The 15,750-nt window shown below is 33.9% G+C and overlaps 1 protein-coding gene across 4 annotated transcripts; it reads left to right on the top strand.

Annotated features, from left to right (window-relative positions):
* Positions 1-9,065: 9,065 nt before the first annotated feature.
* LOC105118617 (uncharacterized) lies at positions 9,066-14,774 on the top strand. 4 transcript variants are annotated; one of them, XM_011016596.1, is made up of 15 exons: positions 9,066-9,186; positions 9,267-9,354; positions 9,426-9,534; positions 9,614-9,663; positions 10,014-10,080; positions 10,437-10,509; positions 10,729-10,784; positions 11,338-11,434; positions 11,748-11,832; positions 12,217-12,279; positions 12,558-12,617; positions 13,344-13,436; positions 14,168-14,230; positions 14,356-14,515; positions 14,551-14,774. In XM_011016596.1, the coding sequence occupies exons 1-14, from the start codon at positions 9,131-9,133 to the stop codon at positions 14,464-14,466; spliced, it is 1,071 nt and encodes a 356-aa protein (XP_011014898.1). In that variant the 5' UTR covers positions 9,066-9,130; the 3' UTR covers positions 14,467-14,515; positions 14,551-14,774. The 4 variants fall into 4 exon arrangements, with proteins under 4 accessions (XP_011014898.1, XP_011014897.1, XP_011014899.1 ...); XM_011016595.1 differs by having other exon boundaries at positions 14,356-14,774; XM_011016597.1 differs by having other exon boundaries at positions 9,267-9,358; positions 9,430-9,534; positions 14,356-14,774.
* The last annotated feature ends 976 nt before the right edge of the window (positions 14,775-15,750 follow it).

The raw sequence follows: 15,750 nt of genomic DNA, 5'->3' as shown, positions 1-15,750 counted from the left end.
CTCTTATTATTGTTGTTATTGTTCTTGTTTATAATTATTTATAATTTGTACAATTAACCTCCCTGTGGTTCAACCCCAGTCTTGCCGGGTTATTTATTACTTCGACACTCCTGCACTTGGGTGAAGACATCAATCTTTTCGTCGTGTCAAAATGAGATTTGAAAAGAGTTTCAAATCATACTTAAAGAATCAATAACTATGGTATTGAAAACCAACATGATGTGATATAGTAGACATACTTCATATTATAACAACAAAATCAAAATATTATTGATGAATGGATAATACTTACATTGAGAAATTAGTCACTAAAAGGTTAAGTCATACTACGTATGACTTATGCATTTTTAAGTACTAATCAATATGTTACTAAACATTGTACTTAATCTTCAAATATAAATCAATCAATTATTGAATTGATAATTTATTTATTTATTTATTTTTATTTTATTTAGGATTATGATTTATATTTGTGCCAACTTATTAGAAAACCTAATAGATGACACATATAAGAATCATTAGTCAGAAATGAAAATGAGATGATTAATCAAGTATAAGTTGATTATAAATAAATTATAGAAATTGAAGACTAGAGTGTAATTTATACAATGAATTACAATTCTAGACATAAAAAATCAAATACAAACTTGATTGAATAAATTTCTAAAATTAGCCAAAAATAAATTATAGTATTTATTTTATTTTCTCTTTTCACTTTTCTTGTATATAACTTTGTTTCTTTTTATTTTGTTTTCTTCCTCCTTCTTTTGCTTTCTTCTTCTTCTTTGTTATTTTATTCCTACACGTGCATGAGAGTGTGGTCATGAACATCAAGTGGTAGACTTTGTAGGGTATCCTCATCATTTTCAAAAAATATGGCCGAAGAAGATAATCAATCACTTCATAATGAAAATAATGAGAATAATCGTGCTAGAACACTTAGAGACCACATGAATCCCACAAGAATAAGTTCACCATCATGCATAATTTTTCCTCCCGATGCATCTCATTTTAATTTTAAACCAGGTATTATTCAACTTTTACCTTCTTTTCATGGTTTAGAATTGGAAAATCCATACTTGCACTTAAGGGAAATTGAAGAGGTCTGCAACACATATAATAATTTAAATTGTAGCATGAACACCATCAGATTAAAACTTTTCCCTTTTTCATTAAAAGATAAAGCTAAAACATGGCTACAAAATTTAAGACCAGGATCCATTCGTGCTTGGGATGAAATGCAACAACAATTTTTAAAGAAGTTTTTCCCATCTCATAGAACAAACTCTTTCAAGAGACAAATCACCACTTTCACTCAAAAACGAGGAGAAACATTTTACCAATGTTGGGATAGGTATCGAGACTTGCTTAGTACTTGCCCTCATCATGGTTTTGAAACATGGATATTGGTTTCACATTTTTATGAAGGGTTAACACCTAAAGATAGGCAAATGGTTGAATTGATGTGCAATGAAACTTTTAAAGATAAAGACCCTGATAAAGCAATGAAGTACTTAGACTTGTTAGTTGAAAATGCTCAAAATTGGGACACCGCGGGTACTTATGAGGCACCGAGTAAAACTCAACCTCATATATCTAGTGGAGGTATGTACAACCTTAAGGAAGATCATGACCTTCAAGCCAAGTTTGCATCTTTAGCTAGAAAAGTCGAGGCACTAGAATTGAAAAAGAGTGGTCAATTAAAATCTGTTGAAAACATTGTGTGTCAAATCTGTGAAACAAATGAACACTCAACCAGTAACTGTCCAACCTTGCCTTCTTTTAAGGAATGTCACCATGAACAAGCCCATGCTTTAAACAATTTCCAAAGGGCTAACCACAACCCATACTCCCAAACATACAACCCTGGTTGGAGAAATCACCCAAATTTTAGCTGGAAGAGTGAGAACAACAATGCACAAACTTCACAACCACCGTTTCAAGCACACCATAATTTCCAAAATTCTCATGCATATGCACCTCATTATGCTCCACCTCCTATAAGAAATCTTGAGGAAACATTGCATGCATTCATTGAAAAGCAAGAGACAATCAATACTCAACTTGCTCAAAACATGACAGATTTTAAAGATACTCTTGCAAAATTAACATCTGCTCTCAGTTTCCAAGAGAAAGGTAAGTTTCCATCTCAACCACAACAAAATCCCAAGGGGCAATATAATGCAAATGCAAGTAGTTCCGGAAACCAACACATGAATCAAGTCAAATCAGTCACTACTCTGCGCAGTGGTAAGGTTATTAAAAAACCCTCTCTTGAACCTTATGAGAAAGATGATGAGTCAATCTCTGAGGGTAAGGAAGGGGTTGAATCTGAAAATTACAAAGAAACGACTGATTCACCACCAGCACTTCCATTTCCTCATGCCATGACCAAACAAAGAAAAGTCAATCACAACTCTGAAATTTTTGAAATTTTCAAACAGGTAAGGATCAATATACCTTTGTTGGATGCTATTAAACAGGTTCCTTCCTATGCTAAATTTTTGAAAGATCTATGCACTATGAAGAGGAAACTGAATGTGAAAAAGAAAGCCTTTCTAGCCGAACAAGTAAGTGTTATTCTTCAGAACAATAATGCTTTGAAATATAAAGACCCTGGTTGTCCTACAATTTCTTGCTTTATTGGAGAGCATAAAATTGAAAGAGCCTTACTTGATCTTGGTGCTAGTGTGAATTTACTTCCATATTCAGTTTTTCAGAGTCTCAATCTAGGTGAGTTAAAACCAACTTCTATAACTCTTTTACTTGCTGATAGATCTATAAAAGTGCCTAGAGGAATAATTAAAGATGTGTTAGTACAAGTCGATAAATTCATTTATCCTATGGATTTTATTGTCTTGGACACAGAACCTGTTGAAGCATGTAATTCATTTCCTATTATTTTAGGACGTCCGTTTCTTGCAACCTCTAACGCATTGATTAATTGTAGGAATGGACTGATGAAGCTATCATTTGGAAACATGACATTGGAGATGAATATTTTCAACATTTGCAAGCAACCTGGAGATGATAATGATTTACAAGAAGTAAATCATATTGACGAATTAGTTTATGATCAACTTGAATCTACTTTAAGTAAAAATGAGTTAGATGAATCTGAAGATTTGCAAATGATTTATTCTGAGGAAGAAATCACGGATAATAAACGCACAAAAAATGTTGATACGAATCTTTTGTCAACACTGACAATAGATTCGACATCTAGCATCACACCAATCGATGATTGCTTTCCTAACGAATCCTTACTTTCTCTTAGTCCAATGCCTTGGTATGATAAAAATATCAATTTTCTTGCTTTAGGAGATTTGCCAACTGATTGGAGTACTCAAGACAAAGAAACGTTTTTGAACGAAGTGAAGAGCTTTTATTGTGATGACCCTAACTTATTCAAATATTGTCCTGATGAAATATTTCAAATATTCATTCCTGACAATGAGGTAAGTAGTGTCATTAAACTTTGTCATTTTGAAGCATGTGGAAGTTATTTCTTGTCAAAAAAGACAACCGCAAAAATCTTACAAAGTGGATTTTATTGGCCCACCATGTTCAAAGACTCACATGCATTCTGCAAAACTTGTGAAAATTGTCAAAAAATTGACACTGGTCAAAAAGTTTTGTTTTATAATTCTCAACTCTATGCATTCCCTAAAGAGCTAAGATTAAGATGGAGCAATCCTTATGGGGCCTGTGATATTGAGAATTCAATGAATGACAATGATTTTAAGGAAAATGGACATCGTTTGAAAGCTTACTTTGATAATTTTCCTAGTGAAAATGAATCAGCTGGTTTGAATGATCTTGTAGATAAAGATTGATTATTTTGTTTTTCTCATATTTTCTTTTTTGTGCTTCTTTTTGAGTGATTTTTGCTAGTTTCTCTCACCCCGGTCAAATGGCGGACAACGGTACTCCGTGACTTAAGTCGGTTCTTTCAGTTTCCCACAATAACTAATATTTGTGTATATATTTGTGCAATTCTTTGAATCTCTCTTCTAATTCTCATTTGAAAATGGACATTAATCTTGAAAAATTGAAAAAGTATTTTCCCGCTCTACCTCAGAATGCGATTACAAAAATTTACCATGCTAGATGTGTAAGATTGAGATTGTTAATGAATCATGGAATTCCTGAAGATATTCGCTGGTTGATTGAAGCAAAGGTCCGATTATCAGGTGAGTCCTCTAACTTTTTCGTTTCACACATCCTGAAACAGGTAAAAACACTTTTGCAAAGAAACATCATGCAAAACGACTGAAAGTCTGTCATCGATGTGCTAGATGGACTTGTAATACACAATGTCGTTCTTTAGGAATGGTATCTATAAACCGTGAAGATAAAATACAATTCATTAAGGATGACCTGAGTAAGGAGTCTTTAGATAATCTTCTATTGACTCTTGAGACGCATCCTAGTGGAGATGTGTATTGTGCAATTCATTATTTATGACCACTATTTCATAAAGAACATGATCGACTTAGTCTTGGGAATCTGACTAAAAAAGACCCTGTTTGCCAGTTTTTAAGAAAACTGGATGGGAAGCCTATCCCCGACCCATAGAGGGCGTTTAAGCCGTTCTTGGATGTAAAACCAAGGGAAGATGTGAGCCACAATCACAACTACATGTACATACACATGCTTTTTTTTTTAAAAGTAAATAAATAAACAAATAAAAAGAGAGAGAGAGAGTGTGAGACTCCAGCTGGCCTACATATAGGTGTTATGATTGCCTTTCTCATTTCTCATCTATAAAACCCTCTCTTCCTTCCTTTCATTTCTACTCAACCCATACATTCAACAAATACAGAAGTGTGTAGAAATGGCAAGTTCCTCAGGTCATCAAATAAGAAATATTTGTGTTTTCGGTGGATCTAGTCCTGAGAAAGAAAAGGAGTTTTTAGAATCAGCAAATCATCTTGGTTAGGTGCTAGCTGAGAGAAAGATTCATTTAGTGTATGGGGGAGGCAGTCTTGGGTTAATGGGAGGTGTGTCAATAGCTGCATTTTTAGGAGGTAGTCAAGTTTTGGGGGTCGTCCCTGAAGCTTTGGCACAAGGGGACATCATTGGAAAAACAATTGGAGAGGAACTTCAGGTCTCCACAATGTCAGCTCGAATGAATGCAATGTTTAACCATGTTGATGCCTTCATTGCTTTACCAGGTGGTCTAGGCACATTGGAAGAGATCTTTCATATTTCCTCTTGGGCTCAACTGCACATTCACCATAAACCCATAGGTTTGTTAAATGTTAATGGTTATTATGATAAATTGTTGTCTTTTCTTGATCATGTTGTGGAACAGGAATTTCTAACATCTTCTGCACGACAAATCATAATCTCTGCTACTACTGCTGAACAATTGATTGACCAACTACAATATTTCATTCCTGTGATTGATCCTTCCGTGAGTCGCATAAATTGGTCATCTAAGGAAAGCCGTAAAAAACTTAGATTGGATTTGAGCCTTCATTTGTGAATTTTTGTGTCTTTTGGTTTTATTATTGTGTTTTGTTATTTCTTATGTTTGTATTAGTGTGTTTCAGGTTTGTCGGTGTTCGTTATTTCAGGTGATATCTTCTATACTCTATCTTCCTACCTTAAAACATTGAGGACAATGTCTTGTTTTGGTTGGGGGGAGAGGGTAGTAGTTGATAAAAAAAAATTATTTTTCATTTCATAAAGCATGTGCATAATTGTTGTTACTAAGATGGCAGAGTAAATGAGCTCTTTTGCTAAAGTGACTCTTGAGACGCATCTTAGTAACCATTCTTAACAAGGTCTATTATAATACTTCCTGAAATATTCAGATTTACAAACTCTCACATTGTTATCACTTAATTCTGCTCACATACTTATTTAACATGTATTCTTAAACCTTAATTTACACACACACACTTTAACATATGATTGTGGGTTGCATATTGAATTATTATATTATTTATGTTCTTTTGTTAAAGGTAACAACTAAGGGAAATGGATTGTATATAATTAAGAAAAAAAAACATGAAAAAAAAAAGAAAAAGAAAAAATGATGATAATAAAAATGTAGATAAGTTTGGTTTCGTAACCTCCCTAACCTAAGGTATTAAGCCCAAAGGGGTGTTTTAACACCTAATACCCTAAAGTCAACTGATGGTTGGGGGGTGTGATTAGTACTTAAAAGTGCATTTTTATCAAGGTTTTATATCATCATTTTGCACTTGAAGTATCAGAACTCCTTAACTAAAGCATGTTTTATAATAACGTATCTAATAATATAAGATACTTTTAATTTATGGTAAATATTCATTTTAAATGTAGGACTATCATATAAATGAAAGGATTGATTGATGAATTTAAAAACTCAAATTGAAAGGACAAAGAGATGACCAAACTTAGAAAAGAGATGTTGGTGCAATCCAAACCAGAATACTGTTTGGTAATTGAGTCATATCTAGAGTTGTAGATCTCAGATTTAGGTCTACTTTATATGGATGGAAAGGTAAGACATAGGCCTACAACTTTCATATGGATCCCAAGTCTAAAAATGTCATTTTCAAGTCCAAATTGTAGCAACAACAAAGAAGCCCGAATCTGTCTTCCAGCCCGAGCACTGTTCAGTATTTTGGCCATATCTGGAGTTCTAGACGTCCAAATGAGCTGAATTATTTACACAAGAAAGCTGAGACAATTGCCTACAACTTTCATGTTGCAACTGGCTCCAATTGTGACGTTATCAATGACGTTTTGGGCAGACAAGAGAAGATAAGGATTGTCACCAAGTCAAAAGTTGGCCACCCACTTATCAATTAGTCATCAAATCAATAGTTCTCAATTTTGGCCTATAAAAGGAGGCATTTGCCATGTATTTAGGCATCTTGGTTTCCAGATCAAGATCATGCTCTTCCTTTCTCTCTTTGTATTTTTTGTAATGTTTATGCTTTGCTTTCATTAATATTAAGTTTATGCCTTTCATTTCCTTTCCTTTACTTAGTTAACTTTTATGTTCTTATTTTGTTTATCTATTTTGCTTTCTTTCATTATATCTAGCTAAGTTAGTTATGTCAAGGTGAAAAGGTTACACTAATGGTGTAAGAATAAGTATAATGTAAACTTAATATGGACTTTAATGTTTGATACTAACATGTTTTATATTTGTTATCTTGTTCACTCTTTAATACTTTGCTTGTTAAATGACTAATCTTGATTTATGTTGTATAACACTTGGTACAACAAATGCTTGGCACTTTCATAGCCCATAATGTATGGTATAACCGACACCTGAGCTATGAAAGGAACTTGATTTGTTGTTAACATAAGTTATAATCATGAATGCTTGACGAGATTTACAAGTATTAGCATTAATTGAATAAGATGACTAATGTAATCACGTTAACAATATATAATCTGATTGGAACCTCCTTTGTGTGTGGTTTCCAATTCAATAATAAGAGTTTATACTATACTTGTTTGATATATCATTAGTGGAATCTCTAACCTTGACATTTGTTATTATTATTGTTTAATCTTTACATTAATTTTCCATCTCCAAGTTCTCATCATCTTCTTCTTCTTCTCTTTCTTTATTATTATTATTATTACTACTACTACTACTACTAGTATTATTATTATTATTATTATTATTATTATTATTATTATTATTATTGTTGTTGTTGTTGTTGTTGTTGTTGTTGTTGTTGTTATTGTTATTGTTATTGTTGTTGTATTATTGTTATTTATAATTTGTGCAAATAACCTCCCTGTGGTTCGACCCCGGTCTTGCCGGGTTATTTATTTCTTCGACACTCCTGCACTTGGGAGAAGACATTAATCTTTTCATCGTGTCGTTTTTCTATAGATAAAAAGTTATGCCTTTTATTTTTCATGGATTGTGAGTTAAGTATAATGCTGAAATACCTAAAATACAAAAAATAAAAATAAAAAATAGCATTCTAAGATATAACAATTTCTTTCTTTCAAAAGAATTTAGAAGATTTCTTATTAGTGGTTTGAGTGAATTACTGTCAGAGGCCGAACAATTATACAACTTGTAGTTTGCGACAATATTGCTTTTGAAGCAAATACTCAAAGCCAAAAACAACATCTGATTTTCATGTGATCTTTACATAAAAACTTAAAACAACTTTAAATATGTATAATGGGATCTTTTGGACTCTTGAAAAGTTTTAAATTTATTATTTTTGTTGCATCTATATGTTTCGGAAACCAATATAATATCATTCCAAAAACATATATGCCAACCCAGACTCCCACTTTTAATCCTTTCTATAATCTAAAGTAGTTAATATTAATAAATGAACAAAAAAAAATTTTTTCAAGAAAAAAAAAGATGATGATTAGTTATAAAGAAAAATAAAAGGCAACCAAGTTTGTTTCATAAGAGTATAGGTAGGCTTGTCGTAGAGAAAAAGACAATGATTAAAAAGTATTTGGTTGCTTGTCGTAGAGAAAAAGACAATGATTAAAAAGTATTTGGTTGCATAATCTGGTTACGTGTTGTGATTTTTTTTTTTTAATATTCAACCTTTTTAATGTACAAAAAGCCATGATTGAAAGCAAGCTTTACATGTGTTTTTTTTTTCCCTATGGATTCTCCTAAAAAAGCAAACCATACATCTATCTCAAACACACCCTAGTTTCTCCTTAAAAAAAAAAAAATTGAAGTTAAAAGAGAAAGATTAATTCAGTCTCGATTTTAAAATTAGACCTATATTTCTATAAGACACGTTAAGTGAAGGAAGAACCCGGTAAAGATAATCCGTATGCTTTGCAAATTCATGGTAAAAGGCAGCTAGAAAATCCTGATTGATGACAAATTTGCTTTACTTGCATAGCCAATATGAATTATAAATAATAAATTCAAAACAGGCGGGAGAGAAAGGTGGAAACATGAATCCTCAAAGATGACATGGCATTAAAATTTTATCTATCTTTACGTTAAGATAGATAAATATTAAAGGTTCGGCCCGGGCAATGGGACAACGTAAAGCCCATTAACAGCCCATATCCAGCGTTGAAAATGATTTCAATTAATGTCAAACCAGGAAAAAGAAACAAAAATTCACAGAAAAAGCTTGATTGATCCATCAACAAAAAAAGAAAAGCGAAGAAGAAGATGTCGACAGAGAGACCGGGCAATTCCTCATCAACGTCTCGTGAAGAAAACGCTCTGTAAGTTTATCAAATATTTATCAAAATAACAATATTTCCAATTGATTATAATAAGCATTCTGTGCTGGTTGCAATTGCAGTTTCTTAGATATAGTGCAGGAGGCTCCTCTATTCGGTCACCGGAAATCCAGGAGTATTTTTGGTGCTATCGTTTACTGTGCTCTACTGGCAAGTACTGTATCCTTTCTAATTCCTCTTCAATTATTGTTATTATTAGTAATGGTATTAATTAATTTTAGGCAGGTTATGCTGTTTTGGCAGCCGGAGCTCCATATATCTTTCGCCCTATAAAGCATTTGGTTCCGTCTTTGCTTTGCAGTTGTGATGTTGTTCTTCTTATACTCACAGGTATATCTATCTATCCATTAAATCTTGGCAAATACGATATGCTTAAGAGAGAGTAGATTCATTTCGTTTCTTCCTTCAGGCATCTTTCAGCAGTATTTCGTTTCTCAAGTTCAGAAAATACGGTTGCAGGTAATGTCCACTACCTTCCTACTCTAATTCAATGTAATAAGTTCATTTTTAGATGTATAGGGGTCCACTCGATAGCCTTTTTGCTGCTCTTATTGGGATTTCTTTATGGAATGAAAGCGCAGTTTATATTCGTCAAACAAATGTTATTTTGATGCCTGTTCCATGTAATTTTCTCCCAGCCTAAATGTTGCTCTTTAAGATAACTCCTGGGAAACCCGCAGCAAATGTTTGATTTGGCTTTTTTGACATTTCTGTTTCTCTGTAGAGCTGTTGGATTCTTAAATCGTGGGCTCTTTTGAACAACGTTTACCTGCTATACAAACCATCTCAGTCTCTTATTTGTTTTGTAGGGTTATTACAGTTTTAGCCAGAAGTTGAAGCATATTGTTCGCTTACCATTTGCCATTACTGCGTATGGTAAGGACATGATTTTAAGTTCTGTCCTTATCATCTCATATGTCTATCTATTTGACCATGGTTTTTTGGTCGTCTGTACAACTCCATATTTCTCCTCTCCGTCCTGGATTTCTCAACTCAATGACTTGAAAAATTAGGTCTCATGGTAAAATTTGGATATAATTTGTGAGGGTTGGTACTGCAATCATTCTATCATTAAGTTTGTCCATTACTCTGGAATATTTTGACATATTTCAGCTATAGTTAAATAAGAGATTTTGCTATTGTATCATCTACAAGTTAATTAATGTAAATCTATTATTTCATATCATAATTTTTATTGATATCATTGTAATGATTGTTTATTCAAATTCTAGGAACTGCTACTATGCTGCTTGTCATGGTATGGAGACCCTATATCAGTTTCCTTTCAGTCTCTACATTACTGAGGTCTGGACATTATTTGCTTTGCTGATGTGCATCTCAATTGCTTCATTTTCAAGATATGTCCTATTATTGTTAATGATATTGAGCTGTGATCCTATTATTCACAAGTAACATCGTATCTGATCTGTTCTCTCATTAGATAAAATGGAAATTTTCCTGCTCTGTATTGCTTTTTTCTAACTATGCTGTGAAAATTCATTTTCCTTCTCATTAAATCTGCAGGATTAATATGTTGGCTGAAGCAATATGTGCTGCATCATTTATGAGCGTCTATATTGGTGAGCCTATACAATCCTTGTAGTGTTTTGAGTTTAACATTATTTATGTAGCGCTGGTACTGTGAAAAAAGCTATTGTCAATAATCAAACTTTATAGGGTGCTTGTTAGACAACTCTTTCCTCATCCAGATCTAGTGTGGAATATTTGCAAATTCTTTATCTATACACTTCCTTCACCCAGGATTTTGACATTGTGTAGCTATTCTCGTAAGGATTGAAACTTCAGTTTGAATAAAAAAATGCTTTTGGAAATTCCTTAGATCCATGGAGCATGCACGATTACAAGAAGCATCCATTTTGAACTTCTTAAGCTTTCCTATGAACAAGATACTCTGTAAAAGCTATCACATGACAGTACTGAGCATTTGAAATGGGATTTTCTTCTGGAATGCAAAATTAGATAGCCTTGAGATCATTTTATCTTTGCCAGTTCAAGATCTCTACTGTTCATACCTGTTTACTGAATTTAAACTCATAAGTCAATGTTCTATTGTATATTATAAAACTTTCATCGCAGTTCTTTCCCTCATTGCTTTTCTGCATGCACTTGCAGGTTACTTACACCAGTACAATTCACTTAACTCTGAACCTGACATTTTGAAGTCACTATATTCTCCACTTCAACAATCAAGTCCTTTAGAAGGTTTGAGGTAGTTGTATTCTTATTTTGTTTTTCCAGAAACCCCTGCCTATTTCTTAAGCTTCAGAATGAAACAGACTCTGTACTTTTTTTTTAACTTACAAAGCATGATGGTGTTCTTGTAAGATTATTTGTTGCATCTGGAGCTATCCATTTTTTCAATATTCTGATTTTTTCATTGTTGCAGTTGGTGGCATATAGATAGAAATCCCAATTCCAATGTATTAGTTCATATAGAAACTCAAAGTTGAAGATATCACTATTTTATTTGTTGTATGTGAAAAAATAGATGACACTCCACTAAGTACCATTTGGTGAAACAGGTACCATGATGGCAGTCGACTTTCTGATCAGCAAATGGCTTTGCTGCAATATCAGCGTGAGAACCTTCATTTCTTGAGTGAGGAGGTATGCTAAACTCAATTAAGTTTCAGTCCAAAATTTGTCAGTGTTGGCAACATGGGTGCTTTGTTCCCTGATCTGATCTGTTAAAGGTTACATATTTTGTGAGTTCATATATAAGAGCCTGTATTAGGAGGTTTTAGATTATTAAAATCTATGATTGCACTGGTTTTACATAGCTGCACTCTTGAGCTTGTTAGTGAAACCTATTATAGCATTAGTTTTTATGTCCCCACTCTCTTAATGTTGTTGGCTTTAACAAATACACATTGGTTACTGAAAGTTATGGGCAATGATCCTCTCTAATTGGCGTGGTTAGTTAATTTATTGGCACCAATTTAACTGATTTTCTTCTTTTTTTTGGTAAATTCTCATTAATACTTCAAGCAGGTTCTTAGATTGCAAGAGTGCTTAAGCAAATATGAACGCTCTGATGATGGGAGTACACCTCAGGTGATAGTCATACTGCTAATTATTTAACTTCTTTACTGTGGATTTCATAAAATCACAATGTAAAGGAATGTAGAGGTCCATAATGTAATTGCAGTTATCTGAGCCCTCAAGAACAGACGACTGCTTTCACACCTTGAAATTTGTAACATGGCTTAATGATATTTAAATGACTAAATGACCTCTATATATCACAACTATTAACTGCACTTCAGTATGGCATGGAATGGAATGGTTTTCTGAAAAATAATGATAATGATTGCTGTTGTCTGCTTTTCCAGGTTGATCTTGCCCATCTGTTAGCAGCTCGTGAACAGGAATTACGGACGCTTTCTGCTGAGGTACATGATAAAATTCTGTCCTTTAGCATTCAATTCCTTAAATAAGCAAAAAGAGAATTCACTTAACGTGTCTTACAATATCACCTTACAGATTAAAGAACATCTCCTACATACACAATACTGTGTAGAATTATCTGTATGGGATATTTAATTTTCCCCATCGTCCATGCTGTCATTGCTACTTCTACCTACTCCTTATTTGTGCTGTAATGGGTGGATTGTATTTTAGGCAATATATCAAAAGCTCATTGTTAGTGTCAGATGACTTTGGCTCCTAAGTGAAATCACTTGATTGTTATTTTAGGTCACATAAGCGTCAGGAGAATTTTGACAATTCAATTTTAAGTGAGGAAATTATTTCACATGCAAAATTGATGATGTAGGAACCAATGGGTTAGGAAACTAAAGCAGAAAGTTTTAATTATCTCTTTTTGTCAAAAGATGAAGATTTCTATGGATATTTGTAAACGATCAGGGCCTTTTCTTCTCGTTATTACAGAAAATGTATTTAATATCAGAAGGATATTTGATTATCTTTTTGAGCAAGATGTAGCATAATCAGCTATGGTGCTGTAGCTCATAATGCTCTTGGAGTATAATCAGTCAGTTGTGGAAAGTTCAACCAATCCATGGACTGCTGATATACCTTGCCTTCCATTGCTATTAAAATTAAATGAGGCACTGGTTCAACAACCATTTGACCTCATCCACCTTCTCAATGTACAGATGAATCAATTACAATCTGAGCTAAGGCTTGCTCGATCTTTGATAGCTGAGAGGGACTCTGAACTTCAGCAGGTGCGCACCACAAACAATCAGGTATCATCCACAGATTCAACCCTAGAATTTTGGAGTGTTGTGCTTGTTCTCCAGAATCCTGGCCGTATGTATTAACTTTATTGCTAAAAACCCAATGCTTCACTAAAAGGACAACATTATCATAATAAAGATGTTTCTGCTAACAATGTACTGTTAAAGAAAGCTAACTGCATGTTTTTAAAATGAAAAGATGAAGTCTACTAATCGGCCAGGCATGTTATAATAATTAGGGAATATTGGGCACTATTCCTTGAGAAATTGAGAGATGCAAACTCAGCTTTCATGCTTTTGTCCTGTTTCATTTTCTTTTGTGAAGGAAAATATCGCTATTGGGTGAACTTATTGTCTTCTTCTTTCCTTGAAAAGTCATGTCCAAATGCATGCACACATTGGCTCGTGTCATTTCCATGAAATACATGTCAGAATGCATGTCCCAGCATTACCAAAAGTTCTCTCTCGTGAGCACTCATTAGCTCACTACAGCGAAAAGCAAAGCTACATAAATATACTGTAATTTACTACTTTGTTGAAGTTTCTAGCCCAGCAATGTTAAGGCCGATATTCTCATAGTAATTAATCCATACATGCATGTGGTCATTGTTTGAGGTCGCAAAATTCCATGGTACTGCTTTAATTGTTGCCCGCAGTTCTTTAATAAAGGATGCATTCTGATTTGTATCTGTGTTTTGGGATTGCACTTTTGTGCTTTGATTGATGAAATGCTGGAATAGTACGTGGAAGAGAATGAAAGGCTGAGGGCTATTTTAGGGGAATGGAGTGCCAGGGCAGCTAAGGTACTTGTATTTTTTTTATTTTTTATACCCTTCCTATGTACCCTTGGCGCACGACTATTTATTCCAGTTTTCATGAAGCAATAATATCGTTAGCATAACCTCATAATTTGACTGACATGTTACAGCTTGAGCGAGCATTGGAAGGTGAGCGGATGTCAAATCTTGAATTGCAAAAGAATTTTTCAACATCCAGAAATCAATCACATGTATCGACTGAAACAAGTGAGAAGCGTTGAACTTAGCTGGCCCAGAATTTCCTCACAACTCTTCTACCATTTTCTTGTGGAAGTGTTCATGCCGGACGCAAAACGCCCTCCATGACAAGCATGAAAGTGCTACCACAACGGTAGTAGATGGCTGAATGTGCGTAACTGTTCATTGTGAAGTTACTGGTGTACATAACCGTTCATTATTTTGCTTTTCTGGTTTTGCTGGAAAGTATTAGATGCAACTCTCCCCGTCAGAAGGCTGTTTCTCTTTCTTGTTTTTGTGAAAAGAAAAAACTACCATTAGAAATAGAGTTCATCACCAACGTTGACGGGAAGGGCTTGATGAAACAACAGAATACTAAAGGAACTGGATCGATACATATGGGGCTGCTCCATGAAAGCGCTTTTCTGGAAATAATGCAGCGGTACGTTTATCAACAGGGTCCCAGAACGTAACACAAGCTTACCTGAGCCGATGTCTCTGTTTTCAGGTTATCAGCAAATCACACCAAATTCTACGGTCCTTCTAGCAATTCACAACTGCCACTTTACTCGATTGCGTTGGCATCCACAGACGAGTTCTCTTGTGAAATGAAAAACTTTTTATACCTAGGAATGTAATGTCAATTTGGAGATGATGCTGGGTTTAAATTAATTTTCACAAGAATTTAAAAAAAAAAACCAAAAAGAAAGAGACAATTTATAGCAAAGAAAATCCTCAACCTAAATTACAATGGGCATGCGTGTATGGTTTCATCAAGAAAGAGAGAACCAAGCACATAACTGAAGAAATCAGTACCTTTCGCTATTCCTCCCCTTCCAACTATAGATTGTGCATCAACACTTGCATGCCCAGGACAGCAAGTGACCTACACAGAAAATGCACGTCCTTTGACACAAGAGTGTCATGTTGGGTTAACAAAACAAAAAAATGAAGTTCTTGTTGATGTTTCTGTCTGTTAACAAACTTTGAGCATGAATTTTCATCTTTTCATTGCATGGAAAAATAAATTTACCTGGTTTTCAAGTTCAAAATATGATCTTTTCATATTATCCAACCATCCATGCATTGAAATTTTCTACAAGAAATTATGTTTGTTTTAGCTTTTAAGCTTTTTAAATGTCTATTTTTTCCAAGTATAAGATGTGTACTAGTTAATGTTTGTTTAGTTTTTTATCAAAGGAATTTATTTGGTTCTTAATTGTATCATTTTACTATTTCCCAAACTTGGAGGGGTGACACGACTAAAACATTAATGTTTTTTTCCAAATGTAGGAGTATTGAAGTAATAAATAACTCGGCAAGACTAG

Source organism: Populus euphratica, unplaced genomic scaffold, assembly GCF_000495115.2.
Source record: "Populus euphratica unplaced genomic scaffold, PopEup_1.0 scaffold2080.1, whole genome shotgun sequence".
NCBI lineage: Eukaryota > Viridiplantae > Streptophyta > Magnoliopsida > Malpighiales > Salicaceae > Populus > Populus euphratica.
This window is presented reverse-complemented; position numbering and strand designations above follow the sequence as displayed.

Bases quoted from the DNA above. Each gene is read 5' to 3' on its own strand.
- LOC105118617 (XM_011016596.1), top strand. From the start codon at position 9,131: ATGTCGACAGAGAGACCGGGCAATTCCTCATCAACGTCTCGTGAAGAA. The intron at 10,081-10,436 runs GTAAGGACATGA...TTCAAATTCTAG, and splicing joins ATTTGCCATTACTGCGTATG to GAACTGCTACTATGCTGCTT. The intron at 11,833-12,216 runs GTATGCTAAACT...TACTTCAAGCAG, and splicing joins TTCATTTCTTGAGTGAGGAG to GTTCTTAGATTGCAAGAGTG.